Source organism: Diplotaxodon limnothrissa, linkage group LG20, assembly GCF_057381915.1.
Source record: "Diplotaxodon limnothrissa isolate DT_005_m linkage group LG20, D_limnothrissa_male_GT1.1, whole genome shotgun sequence".
NCBI lineage: Eukaryota > Metazoa > Chordata > Actinopteri > Cichliformes > Cichlidae > Diplotaxodon > Diplotaxodon limnothrissa.
In genome coordinates, this window is record NC_140615.1 from 30,798,026 (window position 1) to 30,817,853 (window position 19,828).

The 19,828-nt window shown below is 43.5% G+C and overlaps 1 protein-coding gene across 1 annotated transcript; it reads right to left on the reverse strand.

Annotated features, from left to right (window-relative positions):
• Window positions 1–10,591: 10,591 nt before the first annotated feature.
• Window positions 10,592–12,174, reverse strand: LOC146611189 (uncharacterized). Its single transcript, XM_085345585.1, has 6 exons — window positions 12,139–12,174; window positions 11,946–12,017; window positions 11,744–11,862; window positions 11,600–11,660; window positions 11,399–11,493; window positions 10,592–10,931 (listed from the first exon to the last, which is right to left on the reverse strand). Exons 1-6 carry the CDS (start codon window positions 12,172–12,174, stop codon window positions 10,592–10,594), a joined length of 723 nt encoding a protein of 240 aa, XP_085201711.1.
• Window positions 12,175–19,828: the final 7,654 nt, after the last annotated feature.

A 19,828-nucleotide genomic window follows, 5' to 3' on the forward strand; every position in this document is an offset into this window, starting at 1 on the left:
ACAGAGCATGCCTGCCCCAAAGATGGGGCACGAGAAGAAAATGGTTTTTCTTCTCGCTTTAGGAACCCTTAGAAGGCCAATATCCTGAGACCAGAGCGCACAGGATGGAATATAGGGGTGCAAAAAGGCAGAGAGATATGAAAGTGCAAAACTATTTTAAAGCCTTGTAGGTGAGCAACAGGACCTTAAAAATTCAAATTCAAATTCAAATTTTATTTGTCACGTACACAGTCATACACAGTACGATATGTAGTGAAATGCTTGGACAACTACTCGTGACCTAAAGAAAACAAAAAAAGGAAAGGCTATGAATAAGATAGGAAATAAATATGCAAAATTAAAAAGGGTAAATTTAACTAGGAAGGAATAAAATATAAATTAAGGTTAAAAATGAAATAACTGTACAACACAAATTAGAATGAAGGGTAAATTTAACTGGGAAGAATAAGATAAAATATATAAATTAAAGTTGAAAATAAAATAACTGTACAACAAAATACACAATACACAATATAGAACTATATAAGAATGTATGAAGAAATCTAAATCTAAATAAATATATACACAATAACAGCAGCTGTACAAGTATTAACTGGAAATGAAGAATATAGTGACCAGTGTTGTGCAAAAACAATGTCCAGAAAGTCCAGTGTGTGTGTAAGAACCATATGTGTGGGTCAGTACTGTGTGGTGGTGTGATTGAGAGACCGTATCGCCTGCGGGAAGAAGCTCCTCCTCAGTCTCTCTGTGTTGGTCTTCAGGGAGCGGAATCGCTTTCCTGACCTCAACAGAGAGAACAGTCTGTTGTTGGGATGGCTGAGGTCCTTCACGATCTTCCTGGCCTTGGTCCAGCACCGCCTGCTGTAGATTGAGTGCAGGTCAGGGAGCTCGGAGCGGATGGTGCGCTCAGCTGACCGCACAACCCTCTGTAGAGCTCGTCTGTCCTGCATGGTGCTGTTCCCGAACCAGGTTAAGATGTTTCCCGCCAGGATGCTCTCTATGGTGCACGAGTAAAAGTTCCTGAGCACCTTGGAGGGCAGTTGGAAGTCTCTCAAGCGTCTGAGGTGGTAGAGACGCTGTCGGGCCTTTTTCACCACGGTGTTGATGTGACAGGACCATGACAGGTCCTGCGTGATGTGAACTCCGAGGTATTTGAAGCTGTCCACTCTCTCCACTGGGCACTCGTTGATGACGGGGGTCTGGTAGTTCCTCTCCTGCTTAGTGCTGAAGTCCACTATCAGCTCCTTTGTCTTACTGACGTTTAGAAGGAGGTTGTTCCTCTGGCACCAGTTCTCCAGATTCCTAATCTCCTTCAGGTAGGCCGTCTCGTTGTTATCAGAGATCAGGCCCACCACGACGGTGTCGTCAGCAAACTTGATGATGGTGGTGGAGCTGGTAGTGGCCACACAGTCATATGTGTACAAAGAGTACAGCAGGGGGCTCAGAACACACCCCTGGGGGGCTCCAGTGCTGAGAGTGGTGGAGGCTGAGACATGTCCGCCCATCCTTACTGCCTGTGGTCTGCCAGTTAGGAAGTTGGAGATCCACTGACACATAGATGAGCTGAGTCCCAGATGCTCCAGCTTGGTGGTGAGTGTGGAGGGAATTATGGTATTAAATGCAGAGCTGTAGTCTATGAAGAGCATTTTAACATAATTCCCCCTTCTAGTGTCCAAGTGAGTGAGTGATGTGTGGAGGAGATGAGAGATGGCATCGTCTGTGGAACGATTTGGACGGTAAGCGAACTGTAGTGGGTCCAGTGTGTCTGGTAGTGAAGAAATGATGAAGTCTCTGACCAGGCGTTCAAAGCACTTCATCACTACTGAGGTGAGGGCTACAGGGCGATAGTCATTGAGAGAAGCAGGGTGGGGTTTCTTCGGGACAGGAACAATGATGGACTCTTTGAAGCATGTGGGGATCACCGACTGAGATAAAGAGATGTTGAATATCTCAGTGAACACAGGAGCTAGCTGGTATGCGCAGTCTCTTAGGATACGACCTGGGATGCCGTCTGGTCCTGCTGCTTTCCTGGTGTTCACTCTCTTGAAGGCTCTCCTTACTTCATGCTCGGAGATGACGAGCACGTTTCCGGTGCTGATCCGTCCAGCGCGCGACCTTCCTCTGAACCGGAACTTCCTGTTTCAGCCTTTGTTTGTATTTTGGCATGAGGAAGATGGCGGCGTGATCAGATTTGCCAAACGGGGGGCGGGATTGTGCCTTGTAGCCGTCCTTGACCGTAGTGTAGCAGTGGTCCAGTGTCCTTTCACCCCTGGTGGGGCAGGTGATGTGTTGATAAAAGTTCAGCGCTGCGCGTTTGAGGTTGGCGCTATTAAAGTCCCCCGTCACAATAAGCGCAGCGTCCCGGTGTTGTGTCTGGTGCTGTGTGAGTGCCTCATGCAGCTCGCATAAGGCGGTGACCGTGTCCGCTTGTGGTGGAATATAAACGGCACTTACAATGACCGATGTAAATTCCCGAGGTAGATAAAAAGGACGACACATGATGGACAGTAGTTCCAGATTTGGTGTGCAGGAGCGTGTGAGAGGAACAACGTTCGCACTGTTGCACCAGTTGTTGTTCACCATTAAACACACACCGCCTCCCCTTGACTTCCCCGAGTCCCGTGTCCTGTCCATGCGGTTAACCGAGAAGAACTCGGCCGGCTGGATGGCGTGGTCCGGCACCGCTGGGTTCAGCCATGTCTCGGTGAAGCAGAGGAGATTGCAGTCCCGAATGTCTCTCTGGAACTTTATCCTGGCCCTGAGGTCGTCAAGCTTGTTCTCCAGTGACTGGACGTTGGCGAGCAGGATGCTAGGCAGAGGTGTGCGGTGTGCACGAGCTCTCAGCCTGTTCCTGACGCCGGCTCGCTTCCCTCTAGGCCGCCGCCGCTTCCCTTTGTTCTCCCTCGAGATCTCACTCGGCCAGCTCGGATCCGGAGTTAAAAACTTCGAATTGTGAGTACATTGTATACCAATAGAAACAAGAGTGTCACTGTCATACCTAATGTACCCAATGGTGATGATTTTGCCGATTTAGAAACGCTGAAAACTAACTTAAAAAACAAAGACAAAGAAAAAGTGGTCGGAGCAGTCGTGACGGCAGCCGACCTCACCGGCGCCATCTTTAAATCGGCTCAAACCTGACAAGGCAACCAGTGAAGAGACTTCAGTGCTGGAGTAATGTGCTCACATTTCTCACTTTTGGTTTAAGTGCAAGCAGCTGCATTTTCTACCATCTGTAAACCTCTAAAACTTTTCTTTGGTAACCCAGAACGAAGAGTGTTACAATAAGCAAAGTGCAAAGACACAAATGCATGGACAAGAACCTCTGCAGCATCAAGTGATAAAACGTGTCTGATTTTAGCTGTAGGTGATAAAAGGCAGTCCTTGTAGTAGTAGTAGTAATATAATTTTTGTGGTCCAATGGCTGTCAAATCTGTCTTATCAGCATTAAGAAGCAGGGAATGCAGATAGACAAGCTTCTACTTTGGACAAGTCTTAACTTCTTTACAGGAGCAACAGAGTCCAATAATTCAAGAAGTACGTTATTAAAGTTCACAGTCAAAGTTTCCACACACAATTCATGGGTAAAAATGTGATCCAACACATGATTTAAAGCAATGCTTCAGGGCTAATATGACGAGAGAACCCGAGGGGCGATTTTCCCCTCTCAGAAGATGGAGATTTAGGAATTAAATAAAATAAAATTGCTAAATGGTCTAAAATAGGGTAAAACACAATTTTTAGTCACTGATACTTTCAGTCCATAACCCGAGAGAGAGAGAGATCTGTTCCAGAACAGCAGGGACGCTGAGAGACCAGGACTATATGTTTCAAACTAACAATGTGAGGTACTCTGCAGTAACTGAAATAACTGACAGAAGGACCTGAGGCACCGCATTTTCTCGTAAGTGAAATGTGTGCTTGTAAGCTGATTAGTAACTCCTTGGCCACCTTACTAAGATGAGCAGTTAGCTGTCTGTGCAAGGTGTGATAGGTAGCTAATCAGTGCACATGAGTGAATATACCCTGACTGAAGCAATCACTCTGTGCTTGAATGTTCATTAAAGTCAGTGCTGTAGTTCAGACATGAACTCTGCTGCTCTGACTGAACTGAAGGATGTTCAGACTCACAGCTGAAGATGAGGCAGTGAAACGGTTAACATGAACAATGGAGAAAATCCCCAGGCTGCTTACTCACTCACTACCAATCATTATTGTGCTTTTATTATAATACTGCAAGAATAACAGGCTGGACTTATCTTCAGCTCCTGTGCAGAGCTAATTATTAAATATGTACAAACAGCAGCATGTTTCTGTCTCCACATCTGTAAGGACAGAAACACTTCAGTAACCCCTCGTTAATCATTAACAGCAGATTTAATGGAGTTTTAATTGAAGGTGAAAATGTTCTCACAGGATTCTTTTTTTTTTTTTTTTTTTTGGCCTGTCCCGTTTGGCTCTTTTGCCATCAGAATTGTTGTCTAAAGGCAAAGAAAGATGCCCATTGGATTTACTTTACCAAATTGACCATCCCAGCCTTGCCGTAATGGTCCATTTGATTCACCTTTTATTGTTTATTTTATTTTCACTTACTGAATACGGGACAGACTTGACTGGGGGAAAGAAGGGGAGAAAGAAAGAGGGAAAGAGAAACAGCTGAGAAGAGGGACGGGGGAGAAGGGCAAAAGACAAAAACCAACAGAATGAGCAGAAAAAAAAGAGAAAAAAATGCATATATCAATCACCTGGATCACCTGCTGAGAAAGAAAAAAGAAAACAAGCAGAAGAGAACAAGAGTAATAGAATAAACAGCATCACAATGATATATGGGAATATGACAGTAAATACTAAATATTAAACATTATTGTGCAGCACATAAGATCAACAGAGCACAGTGTGCTTTGAGGTAGGAGCCAAAAAGGGTGTAGTTTGTGGGTGTGATCACCCGTGTGTACACGTGTGAGCATGGACGCGCTTGTTTTTTTTTTTAAAAGGTTCCTCCATGTAATGATCTGCTAGAGGGTGTGGGGGGGCCACAGCCCCGTCCTCCAGGGCATGAAACGGGTATGGAGGAGATCAAAACTCCAGACATCCAGAGGCCCCCAGAACACAAGAGACCAAGGAAGACCAACAGAGGGGCAGCCGCGCCACTGTCCCAGAAAGAGCTGAGGAGAGTCCCAGATGAGGGGTCACTCAGCAGCCGCGGAGCAGAAGCCAGGGGGAGTTGCAGTGACGCGCCCGTGAGCTCCGCCGGCAGCCAGCCGTGCCCGAGTGACCGAGCCCCAGGCTGAGAGGCCGGGGGGCACCCCACCTCCGAAGTGGCCCGAGCGAGCCCCAGGCTCCAGGCCCCAATAAGCGGCCGCCAAGGAGTGAGCCGGTGTGTACCTGGACGCCCATCCCCGGACACAAAGAACCACCAACGCACCGATGTCTGAGGGAGTCCGCCACTGGATTCTTCACTCGCAGACTGTTTCAGTTTCAGGTTCAAGTCAGTGTCTCAGTTTGTTACTAATACATTTTCTGTACTGAGTTCAGGTAAAAAGAAACATTATTCTCAACTAGAAAAATTTGCATTTCCTGCGAAAATGCTGTGTGAATGCTGTAAAGCTGAAGCTGTCTGCTGAAAACAGCTGAAAATAGCTGAAGAAGCTGAAGTCAGTATTTGAAAAGTAGTTGAACTTGTAATCATTTTGCTTAAGCATAACAACTTAGCAAAAATGTAATCACTTGGCAGAAATAGTACAACATAGCAGAAGTATTGTAATCAAGCAGAAATGTTAATATTTAGCACACATATAACAACTTGGAAGAAGTGGTGTAACAGTATAACTTAATATACAGTAGTATAATAGTATAACGTAGTAGAAATGTCAGTCAATAGGGATGGGTATCGTTAAGGTTTTATCCGATACCAGTACCAAACTGGTACTTTTGAAACGGTGCCGGTGCTTAAACGGTGCTCAAACCGGTGCTTAGAGAATGGAGAACACAAAATTGGTCCAAAAACCTCTCACGTTCAGCTGGTTTTTTTTTGTAAAATAATAACAATGTTAGCCTTTTCTGCAGCTATAGGGCATATATGGTATCACTCTTAAGGTGTTCATATTATACAAGTATTGATAAAATGCATGATAAACTTTCTTGGCTTTCTGTACAAGCTAAATTATACTATGGCTTACTTGTATTTTTAAAGAAAGCAATACTGGTAAACACACCACACTTTTTTTATGCTCAGTTGCAGTATCCAGATGAAATACATAATCATGCCACACGATTTTCAACTAACCACAATTTAGTAACTCCTCGAGTTAAAAGTAACTTTTTGAAAAACACTGTTATATTTAGAGCACCTTTTCAATGGAATAAGTTGCCTTATGCAATTAGAGAATTGGCTTCTATTCATAATTTTAAAAATCACCTAAAAGCCTATTTAGGCAGTTTTTAATTTATTTGTAAAAAATTGTAGAGGGTAATGTCACTTGTAATGGAAATTGTGTATTTTGTTCGAGTGTTTTGTTTTGGTTTTTTTTTTTGGTTTGTTTTAATATAATTTTTAATATTCACATGTTTACATTTTCAGAATTGTAAAACCTTATTGTGGATGTAAGAGCCAAATTATGTGGACAATTTGCATCCAACTCATTGTGTATCATTTTATTTGGTGGTATTTGATGGTTTGGGCCCCAGGAAGACTAGCAACCACTGTTGTGGAAGCTAATGGGGTTCCTTATAAATAAACAAATAAACAAATAAACTCTTGGCTGGAAGCAGTGCTTAAACAGTGGAAAAAACACAAACTTTGTCCAAAAACCTCTCATGTTTAGCTGTTTTCCACTTTTTCTTTGGTCATTTTAGCCTTTTTGGCCAGGGTGAAGGGAGTATCTGCCATCAAACAAGAAGACAGCCGCATGTAACTACGACGGTGTTTGCTAGTTCACCTTACAGGCGTTAATGTAATAACGTGTTTAGCCTTATCAATGTAAATTACATACAAACAACATTAAGCTACTCACGCAGAGAAGAACAGCAGCTGCTGCATCATCATCTGTCATCATTTCTGCTACACTGGCAGGGCTAGGGGCCAGGACTCTACTCTTCGTGTTTTTGGGGGATGTTGCTAACTCCGGTCCGATAACAGGCAACACACCCGCAGTAGATGCGCTCGGTGTGAGGTCTCGCAGCAAGCTATCAAATACGGCGCATTTTTCGGCTTTTAAAAAAAACGCTTTTATCGGATTTGAGGTGTTACCTCCTTTGACAGTATCACAGTATCAGCTTAAAGCACTTGTTGCAGGCTGCTGAGTTTGCATATTTTGCTGTGAAGTACAGCCAGACTTTGACCGCTTTGCCTTGGGCATTTTTAATCTGTAGCTCTGCTCTAAAAGAACGTACGTACCTGGACCCGCCTACTATCCTCGGAAACGTAAAATGATTGGCTAGAATCTAAAGTGTATCACAGCTCAGGAAAAAACGCACCGAAATAAAGCACCGAAATGTGCGCTACTTTTTGGTCTGGTTACTACCGTTTATGTTTATGTCAGAACCGGTACCCATCCCTACCAGTCAATGAGTCTGAACTCTGAATCCACCAAACAGAGAGGCTGTGTACTTTTTCCTGCCCAAACAGCTGCACCTGCTGCAGCCCTTACACACTCAGACAAAGAGAGACACAAGCTTTCTGCAGTGTATTTCTGCAGAGGATTCCCCTCGAACAAATGGCAGATACACAAGGGTAAGGCAAAAATGACATGCCTAACAATGTTTACAAATATGGACACACCCACACAGAAATGCAGTGACACATAACCTACATCCAGAATGCAATGTTTACAAACATGGATGCAAACATAAACACAGACGTACAAACATACACAGACAGGGGCACAAAGAGACACACACAGAGCATGGAGTGTCCTGCGTGTGTCTATGCCAGTCAACCAGTCTGAAAATGCTCAATTTGAATCCACCAATGAAATGCTGCCCCCGAAGAATAAAAATTGGATCTCTCTCTCTCTCTCACACACACACACACACACACACACACACACACACACACACACACACACACACACACACACAGCAGATATTCTGAAAATATTCTGTTTTTTTCATTTGAGATTGTTGAGTTTAGACATTTAAAATACATAATTCCACTCTTCCAGTGATTTAAAGAATATGAGCTATTAATATTCATTCAGATGTATTCTAGTTCTAGATTTTCTTTTGCCATTAGACAGTTTTTCTTATGTACATTTTCAAGCTGTTCAGCTAGTTTCCAAGTTCTTCTGTGTGAATTTCAGTTCTGTGCTTTGGCTGTCAGGTGAATGTTTCGCTGTATTTCAGCCCATTGAACATGTTTTTTACCAAAGATATCAGCAATTATCAAAATTCAACTCAAACTATTCAGCTATTAGCATTCACACTGCATTTTCTACAGGAAATGCATTTTATATACCAGTTTCAGTTACTGTTGTTCATATGTTAACAGAATAAGTTCAAATTGTATTAAAAATAATACCATCAATATGTTATGTTTACCCGACTACACCTACTGGACTATAAATATTTTGAGAACCATAAGAGACTCTTACAAAAGTTTGAAAGAAAAAAATCTTTAATATAGATGAAGACTCATGTAGAAATATGAATGAGTTTATAAAGTTTGATTTCTGTCATGGTGTGTTGTGACAGGTATAGTCGGACCCAAACATAGGACTCTTATGTGGAATGAAACTTAAATTGGCAGCTTTTATTGCGGAAAAATATTTTCATTAGGGATAAATGTCACACACACACACACACACACCCATTCTCTGCGGCCCATTCTCTCACCCCCGTTCTCTGCGGCCTGCTGGAGCGGGGGGGCTAGGAGGAGGAGTTGGCCGTCCGACTGCGTTCTGGAGTGTGGGGCCTCCCTGCTGCTGCGGAGTCGGGGCGGTCTGCCTCTCCCCACCGCAGGGAAAGAGTAACACCACCTGGGTCTGGGTGCAGTTCCCCCCTCCAGGGGCAAGGGTACCTAGACCCGGTTCGTAGAGTACGCTTGGGGAGTGTGATCGTGTGTACAGCGTCTCTTTATGTCTGTCTCCACGTTGGTTGAGTGTGGAGTAAGTGCATATGAGAGCATGAGGGTGGGAATGGATGTTTGTGTCTGTGTGTGCCTGTATGTCTGTGTCTATATGTCAGGTTGGGTATCAGACGCCACCTCTCTGGGGACATCTCAGGCCCTCCAAGGTTTGGAGGCCTATCTCCACCCACCACCACTTCCCCTGCCAGTGGCGGACTCCCTCAGGTGTCGGTGCGTTGGTGGTTCTTTGTGTCTGGGGGTGGGCGTCCGGGTACACACCGGCTCACTCCTTGGCGGCCGCTTATCGGGGCCTGGAGCCTGGGGCTCGCTCGGGCCACTTCGGGGGTGGGGTGCCCCCGGCCTCTCGGCCTGGGGCTCGGTCACTCAGGCGCAGCTGGCTGCCGGCGGAGCTCACGGGCGCGTCACTGCAACTCCCCCTGGCTTCTGCTCCGCGGCTGCTGAGTGAGCCCTCATCTGGGACTCTCTCCTCAGCTCTTACTGGGACAGTGGCGCGGCTGCCCCTCTGTTGGTCTTCCTTGGTCTCTTGTGTTCTGGGGGCCTCTGGATGTCTGGAGTTTTGATCTCCTCCATACCTGCTTCATACCCTGGAGGACGGGGCTGTGGCTCCCCACACTCCCTAGCAGATCGTTACATGGAGAAACCTTTGGAATGCAAGCATGCTGATCCACACAGGTATGCACACAGGTGTACACACGGGTATTCACAGACGCGGACTACAGCTTTCTTGGCTGCTGCCTCAAAGCACATTCTGCACTGTCTATCTTGCGTGCTGCACAATATCGTTTATTATTTAGTATCTACTGATATCTACTGCTAGCTAGTTTATTGTGATGGTGCCGTTTTTTTTTTATTATGTTGCTCTTTGTTGTTTGCTTTCTCTTCTGTTTTTTTTCTCCATACAGGTGACCCAGGTGTTTGTTTGTTTTTTTCTTTCTTCCCCCCCTTCTCACCGTCTCTTCTCCCCTTTGGTTTTCTTTCTCTCCCTCTCTTTCTTTCATTCTTTCTCCCTGTCCTATCCCCCAGTCATGTCTGTCCCGTTTGTAGCAACTGTAAATAAAATAAATTCATAATTATAATAAAGGTCAATCAAATGGACCAATATGGCAAGGCCATGATGATCCACTTGGTAAAATAAATCCGCTTGGCATCTTTCTTGGCCTTAAGACAACAATTCTGATGGCTAAAGATCCAAACGGGACATAAAAAAAAAAAGAAAAAAAAAGGGATAAATGTCACAAAAAACAAACCAAAAACTCAAAACTCATATAGAAACTCAACTGGAATCAAGAACTAAGAAACAAGAACTAGGAAAACAAATCAGGAACTATGAACAAAAATTAAGTAAAGAACACGAAGGGGAAAAAAACACCCAGCCCACTGAAAACTAAAGAAACCCCCAAAACATGAACAACAATCATCAAGGAACATACTATTTACATATTTACAGTTACTGGAACACCAATACTGGGCCGCAGACTCAGTACGGTGACAATTTCAGTTTCAATGTCAGTCAGTGTCTTTTGGTCTGCAACAACAGCAGAACAGACTTTTAAGTCTTTTGAAGAAGCCCTTCTTCTTCTTCTTCTTCTTCTTGATCTGAAGGTCTTTGGACTTCATACTGGATTCAGGTTCAGGAAAAGGTTCTTCACAGGGAACATCAGGAACTGGCCCAATTTCCGAACGAGATCCTTTGATCTTATGATCTTCGCCTTCAACACTGGATTTGGACTCAGCATAGGGTTCCTCACAGGGAATGTCAGCCACTGGCACACTTTCTGAAAGAGCTCCTTCGGCTGGTGGAACATTTGCCATTGAAAGACCGTCAGAGGAGCGTTCTTCATTTGTGCTCTGTAGAAAAACATTATAAGAGTTATCTTTTAAACATATTCAAAGCATCATTTAAATATTGAAACACTGTAGCTGGACTGTTAACCCTATAACCGCCTTTGTATCATACATGAGTTTCTGGGAGCTCTATCTCATCAACATGATCAATACTTTCCATAATTTCTAAATGTTATGGACAAAACTCTTCTTTTTTTGTCTAAAATTAACATTGTTGTTAACAAAAAGTTGCCAAAACACCCAATGTATCAAATGCGATACAAAAAAATATAATAAATACATAATAAAAGTATATCATACACAACATGACGTTTGTTGTCGTGTTGTTTTGTTGTCAAAAAACAAATTTGTGGATTTTGTTTAAAGGGTTAATAAACATCTCAGTTCCAAAAAAATCTGAATTTTCTGGCTATTTTTTGATGGGTTGGGTCTTACAGGGTTAATAACTGTATATTACACGTGACTCACTGAAATTTAGGAGGTATGGCCTCTGGGAACTGAAGAAGCATTCTGGCTTGAAATTCAACGTCCCTCATTTTATTGATATCGTTCACTGCCCATACCTGAAACGGAAAGCACATTTATAGTGCACTTATGTTTAAAGGTTATGAACATAATGAAAAAAAAAAGTCCAAATTACTACAAGTCTTGTGAGTTTTCTAGTCTTACCAGCCTTAGAAGAGGTTTGGCTTCCTCTTCTTCAAAATCCTCTAATTCAAACTCCCATAGCCTTCAAAAGAAAGCAAAACAGAGGTTTTCTCTCAGCATTTACATGTCATCACAAACAGACTTTCAGGTGTGACAGCAACGCACTGCTCTCTGAGTGTCTCCCTGTTTTTCTCCACCAAAAGATCTCTCAGATCTTCAGCAGTGAGGTTAGGTGGAATTCGATCTTCCTGCTGAAGTCTGAGAAACTCCGTCATAATCGCAATCTAAAAATAAAAGGAGACATCTAATCACCACCACTCTCAGGTCCTCAGAAATTACCTGATATTTTCTGTCAGCTTTGGTTTGCATGAGTCCTGTAGCCTGGAAGATGCCAGCAGATCTTTGAAGCTGTTTCATAAATCGGTGTGTTGAACAACACCTGTCAAAGAAATAGCAATTTAGTCATTGTTACTTAAAATGATTCTCAGTTTGTCAACTTTTAAAACTACAACAAATTCTTCAAATTATTGAATGCAGTAAAAACAAAAATGGTCACATACCCTGATTGGTTTATAGATTCCTTGACTTGATTCCATTTAGACGTTTTCAAATCACAGTCAGGAAGAAAAACTTTTAAATGCTCTCCAACGATGGCGTACGGGGAGATCTCGACCTGAAAATGCTCTCAGCTCGGTGGTCTCGCACAGATGAGCTCTTTTGACAGTCTGATATTTATTTATGAATGCAGAATTTCTTGAACAGTCACCATGGAAACTTGATGCAGCTTCATGTTATTAAATTAAAAGTGTATTTTGCACTACATTGCACTAAACTTAATTTATCATATAAGTAAATAAAGTGTGGGTTAGGTCACTCCTGTGAAAAGAGCCACACAAACTGATGAATCAGAAAAGACAAAGTCAACCTACAACCTTTTCATATTATGTGCCTGCTTATCTCCATTACTGTAGATGGGAACTTATGCAGTAAAACAATGGCTTACAAAACAGTGGACATGTTTTCTTAGTTACTCATATTTGCAAAGGCCACATTCGTCATGTTTCACAGGAGTTCGGGAGTGACCGATGAAAGTGATGCTACATTAAAGTCTGTCCCTGGGCTGGTTGTTTGCTGCTCTATGAGTTCAGCAGGAGGAGGTGAACCCACAGCTGGGAGCGGTTCCCTAGTGGGTGGGATGATCATACTTCAGGTTCAATATTGTACTTATGTTCATCCTGGTCTGAAACTGGTCAGAAGAACTGACTTCAGTTTTGAAAATTCAATACTAGTCCCACATTATAAAAGGTAACCCCAAACAGTCTACAATGGTTGTTTTCTGTCCACCAAAGCAAATTTGATTGAAGAGGTTTTTGTAACTTCACTCCTCCAAAAAGCAAACAAAAAGATTAAGATTTATTGAACGATCATCAGAATTACCAGAGCTAAAGTAGATCGGTTTATGCACTTGAATTAGGAGGGATAAGAAAAGTGACTGAATTGACTGCAATCTGCAATCTACTGACATCTAATGGTGAGATTTATACACGTGATAACTGATAGGTTATCACGTGTACAAATGAACCTATTCGTTGGAATGTTCAAGACAATTTAACCACACAGCAAAGCAAGACACGAGTAGGCAAAGTTCTTTATGTTTCTCATGCACGGGAGAGAACTGGACAAACGCTGTTCCTTCGCTTGACCCCAGTTGCTCTCGTCCGCTCCCCCCGCAACACTACTCTTTATTGAGGTTACATGAGTATGCATAGGTTCATTAACATATGACGTATACATACAAACAAAGAGTACCTTGTCTGTGCGTTGTATAAGTATGTGTGTGTGTGTGTGTGTGTGTGTGTGTGTGTGTGGGGTCAGAATGTGAACCCATAAACGACTTCCCTAAACCTGCTGGTCTGGAAGTCCAGCAGTTCATCTAAACAAAAGGCACTTATACTAAAACAGATATAGATGTGTTTGCTATACCATATATCAGTAAGAGAAGATATAACCTCTCTCATGACATTAAGCTGTGTGTGTGCATGCCAGAACACTCTGGAATGCACACAAATTCTTTGCAGACTACTAAGGATCAAACCCCTATCAATATGCCATTGATTATAAACTCTAAGCATATATGAGTAAATATTTCTAAGCATAAATGACAATCAACAATATAATCCTGACAATAATCCATCCATCCATTCGCTTCTGCTTATCCTTTTCAGGGTCGCGGGGGGCGCTGGAGCCTATCCCACCTGACAATAATTTTAATGATAACTGAAAATAGGCCAGGAACTGCACTGCTTCAGTCTGAGCCTGTTCAGTCAGCACAAACAGTCTGTGTAATATGTGAATAATACTAAATATGACTTTTCCTTCCTTTTCCATAAAAAGGGATGTCTCCTGTGCTCACTGCAGTTAAAGTAGTGTTACTAGAAATATTAAGACAAAAATGGCAGTAATACTTTTTAAAAGCCCTATTGACTAAAATCAGGTAACTTAGGTACATTTGCTCAACTGCTCATTAAGACAAATAGCTAATCAGCCAGTCACATGACTGGAAATCGATGCATTTACAGTAGGCATGCAGACCTAATCATGATGACCCTCCAAAGGTCAAACTTACTACCTTTAGGTGACTGAATGACATAAGACAGCAACATTCAGGTATTTGTAATGTTTCTGTGACCTCTATCTCTGTGTTTGATCATCAGTCTGCAAAGGCAATGTGTTTTTTGGTACTCTGAAAAATTTACACATGTACTCTGCATACTGCAACAGAGCACTGATCTTTCCTGCCATTTCACATTTGTTGTGCTCAGAATGCAATATAAGATTTTCCATTTATAACATTCCTGATAACATTTACATTTACAATAATTGTTTACACAGCAGTGGAGAGTAGACTTTATCAAAGTAGATGTCTTTCTGAAAGTGCTGTAACTAAGTTTAAGAATATAATCCACCCACTGTTATCATCTTCAATGCCCTGTACCAACATACAGCAGAGCAGCTATCTGAATACTACTCCAACAGAGTCAAAGGAGCTTGCAAAGAAAAGCGTCTGGACTTCTATAAGTTGCTTGAAGACGTTTCACCTCTCATCCGAGAAGCTTCTTCAGTTCTAAGGTCAAATGGTGGAGAGTCCCAGATATAAACCTAGTGGGAGTGACCTCCCACTAGGTTTTTCTGGATGACTGAGAACCTTCACAGACATACTCCAACAGAGGTCGATTATCTTGTTAATAATTTTACCTCCTCACTACGTACGACTCTGGATACTGTAGCTCCGATGAAAACTAAGGTCTCAAATCAGAAGTACCTGACTCTGTGGTATAATTCTCAAACACGTAGCCTAAAGCAGAGGACTCTTAAGCTGGAGAGGAAATGGCGTGTCACAAATTTAGAAGATCATCATTTAGCCTGGAGAAATAGTTTGTTGCTTTATAAGAAAGCCCTCCGTAAAGCCAAAACATCTTACTATTCGTCACTGATTGAAGAAAATAAGAACAACCCTAGGTTTCTCTTCAGCACTGTAGCCAGGCTGACAAAAAGTCAGAGCTCTATTGAGCCAACCATCCCTTTAACGTTAACTAGTAATGACTTCATGAACTTCTTCGCAAATAAAAATCTTATCATTAGAGAAAAAATTACCAATAATCATCCCACAGATGTAATATTATCTACAGCTACTGTTAGTACCATTGATGTTAAGTTAGACTCTTTTTCTCCAATTGATCTTTCTGAGTTAACTTCAATAATTACTTCCTCCAAACCATCAACATGTCTTTTAGACCCCATTCCTACAAAACTGCTCGAAGAAGTCCTGCCATTAATTAATTCTTCGATCTTAAATATGATCAACCTATCTCTAATAATCGGCTACGTACCACAGGCCTTCAAGGTGGTTGTAGTCAAACCTTTACTCAAAAAGCCATCTCAAGACCCAGCAGTGTTAGCTAATTATATGCCAATCTCCAACCTTCCTTTCATATCAAAAATCCTTGAAAGAGTAGTTGTCAAACAGCTCTCATCTGCAGAGGAATGGTTTATTTGAAGACTTTCAGTCAAATTTCCAAACTCATCATAGTACAACAATCACATTAGTGAAGGTTACAAATGATCTTCTTATGGCCTCTGACAGTGGACTCATCTCTGTGCTGGTCCTGCTAGACCTTAGTGCAGCATTCGATACTGTTGACCATAATATCCTATTAGAGCGATTAGAACATGCTCAATCAATCAATCAATCAATCAATCAATCAATCAATCAATCAATCAATGAATCAAAGCTTTATTCGCCACATGCAGGTTGCCCTGCAGTGAAATGGGAACCCCCCCCCCCCCCCCCGACCTTACAGACACAACACAGACATTACATGGGGATACAAGTCGGAGATCGGTAGCGTTACAGAAAAACACTGAAATATACACAACAATGGGAAAGTACAAGAGGAAAAAAAGAGACCTCTACTCATGCTGTGCTTCTATGGTAGGACAGCATGAGAACAGGAAACAAAAAAACTCCCCTGCACAAAAAGCACATAAATGTCCACAGCACAACTTTGTGAAAGACATGACAAGCCACAGGATTGGGTAGGGGGGTGAGGAGTAATACAAAGCGAACACAGCAGCCGCCCTGCACAGCGCGGCACACAGACCCACCATGTTCCCCCGCAGGAAACAAGCATCGAAGGCATTTGTGTGTGCGTGTCCAGAGTTCAGCTGAGACAGTGTCCTCCCCCCTATCAGGCTAAGTAAACAGTCTGCCAGCCAACCCAGGTGGCCTTGCATGGGGTGGGAAGAATAGTCAACACACAGTCGTTATCTGGGAGTTTTTGTTCGGCTCCAGCCTTGGGCCCGCAGCTGGCGCCTAGGTATCCGCGTGTTGATGTTGTTGATTTTTCTTTTATGCGAGCAGCTCAGGAGAATTTCAAAGCTGTTCTTTAACACTCCGACACTGGTCTCTATATCTCCCGTTGGAGAACCGCGAGCCTCCCCATGATGGTATCAAACTTCCGTTCCGTGGTGTTGTCAGTCTTTTGATTCTGAGACCTCACAACTACAGTGAGCCGTTCTGCGATGTAATCCAACTTTCGCTCAAGGGTGTCATTTTGAGCAGGCCTCTCTTTGATGTATCCCAATATACGCTCAATGGTGTTATTTTGAGTCTTCATGGCAGCTGTAAGCGTCTCCAAGGTGTTAGCCATGCTGCTTTCGTTGTGAGAAGTCGCGCCTCGTCCCATCGTTTCAATCCCAGCGGGCAGCCTTGGGGGGGTTTGAACAGCCGGTTCCGCTCTCTTAATTCTCCGATAAGCCAGGGCCAAGACAGCTCCGATCAGCAAGAACCCTGTTATCATGGTTCCGAATAGGTAGATATCTTCAGCGTCCTTGATCGACAGTCCCACCAGGCACATGATCCTCCATTTCTGCCACCCGTCCATCGTGTATCCGGCAGGGAAAGTCCCTCCAGGGCACTCGGGCTCTCCCGAGCCCAGACTTCTCGTTGAGAAAAGGGTGTCAATAGCATTCAGAGACCAGTTGATCAAATCCATAATTCTCTTTTAGGTTTTAGAGAACGACAGTGAGAGACTGTTCGAGGGAAAGTAATACACACGAGACAGGACAAGGACACAAGAGGCTAAGCAGGGAAGATAAGCGGAAGGAGGAGAGGAGAAAAAGTGCGACCGCCTTCGACGAGAGCCAAACATGCTGTAGGTATTACAGGTACCGTGCTGCAGTGGTTTGTATCATATCTATCTAATAGACTCCAATTTCAAGGTTCAAGGTTCTTTATTTGTCACATGCATAGTTATACAAGCATAACACACAGTGAACTGAGGTTAATTATGGAGTTCCACAGGGTTCAGTGCTAGGACCAATTCTGTTTACACTATACATGCCTCCCCTATGCAGCATCATTAGAAGACACAGCATGAATTTTCACTGCTATGCAGATGACACCCAGCTCTATCTATTAAGCCAGATAACACACACCAATTAGTTAAACTGCAGGAATGTCTTAAAGACATAAAGACCTGGATGGCTGCTAACTTTCTGCTTCTTAATTCAGATAAAACTGAGGTTATTGTACTCGGCCATGAAATATGGTATCTAATATGGTATCTGGTATCCTGCGCGGACCAACTGTGTGGGGTGATGGAGCACCTCTTCAACCTGAGCCTGAGGTTGGGAAGAGTCCCACAGCTCTGGAAAACCTCCTGTGTTGTACCAGTGCCAAAGACTTCACGCCCCAAGGACCTCAACAGCTACAGGCCGGTGGCTCTGACATCCCACCTGATGAAGACCCTGGAGCGGTTGGTCCTGGCTCAGCTTCGGCGCCTAACAAGCTCATCACTGGACCCACTTCAGTTTGCCTACCAGCCTGGCATTGGAGCGGATGATGCCGTCATTCACCTCCTACATCGTTCCCTCGCTCACCTGGAGACCGCTGGAAGCACTGTGAGAATCATGTTCTTTGATTTCTCCAGTGCCTTCAACACTATTCTTCCCTCGGTTCTGAAGGACAAGCTGGAGAACTCTGGAGTGGACCATCACCTCACTACCTGGATTTTGGACTACCTCACCGACCGACCACAGTATGTGAGGACTCAGGGCTGTGTGTCGGACAGGGTCGTCTGCAGTACGGGGGCCCCACAGGGAACGGTTCTGGCTCCGTTCCTCTTCACCATCTACACTGCAGACTTCTCCCACAATTCCACCCAGTGCTTCCTGCAGAAGTTCTCTGATGACTCTGCAATAGTCGGCCTCATCACTGATGGGGACGACAAGGAGTACAGAGGACTGACTCAAGACTTTGTGGACTGGTGCCAGCTGAACTACCTCCAGATCAACGCCAGTAAAACCAAGGAGCTGGTGGTAGACTTCCGCAGGCACAAGCATTCTCCACTGCAACCACTGAACATCCAGGGTATGGACATTGAGGCTGTGGACAGCTACAGGTAGCTTGGTGTTCATCTGAACAACAGACTGGACTGGACTCATAACTCAGACGCCCTCTACAGGAAAGGGCAGAGCAGGTTGTACCTGCTGCGGAGACTCAGGTCGTTTGGGGTGGAGGGCCCACTCCTGAAGACCTTCTATGACTCTGTGGTGGCTTCTGCTATCTTTTATGGTGTGGTCTGCTGGGGCGGCAGCATCTCTGCTGGGGACAGGAAGAGACTGAACAGGGTGATCCGAAGGGCCAGCTCTGTTCTAGGATGCCCTCTGGACCCAGTGGAGGTGGTGAGTGACAGGAGAATGGCGGCTAAGCTGTCATCCCTGTTGGACAACGTCTCCCACCCCATGCAGCAGACTGTGACAGCACTGAGCAGCTCCTTCAGTGGGAGACTGCGGCACCCACGGTGTGGGACGGAGAGATTTCGCAGGTCTTTCCTCCCCACTGCTGTCAGACTCCACAACAAAGACTTTAACTGAACAAACACACACATCCACACATGTGCAATAACACTAAGTGCAATAATCTTTTCTGGCATCGTTGTATTTTTACTCAGTTGTATATAGCATTCGTATTCTATTTTTATCTTATTGTATATTTTTATTCTATTTTATTCTACTGTATATAGTATATTATTTTATTCTATTCTGTACAGCTGTGTACTGTATTTATTCTTATTGTATTCTAATTTTTGCGTCATAACTTTTGCACTGTCCACTTCCTGCTGTGACAAAACAAATTTCCCACGTGTGGGACTAATAAAGGTTATCTTATCTTATCTTATCTTAACCAGATTCTTACTCTGGATGGCATTACCTTGGCCTCCAGTAATGCTGTGAGGAACCTTGGAGTCATTTTTGACCAGGACATGTCCTTCAACGCACATATTAAACAAATATGTAAGACTGCGTTCTTCCATATGCGCAACATCTCTAAAGTTAGAAATATCCTGTCTCAGAGTGACGCTGAAAAACTAGTTCATGCATTTATTACTTCCAGGTTGGACTACTGCAATTCATTATTATCAGGATGTCCTGAAAACTCCCTGAAAAGCCTTCAGTTAATCCAAAATGCTGCAGCAAGAGTACTGACAGGGACTAGAAAGAGAGAGCATATTTTTCTTGTCTTCATTGGCTCCCTGTTAATTTGAATCAAGAAAATCCTACTTATTACATGTGAGTGCTCAAATGATCAGGCCCCATTTTATAATAAAGACCTATTAGTACTGCATAGAGATGGACCGATCCGATATTACGTATCGGTATCGGTCCGATACTGACCTAAATTACTGG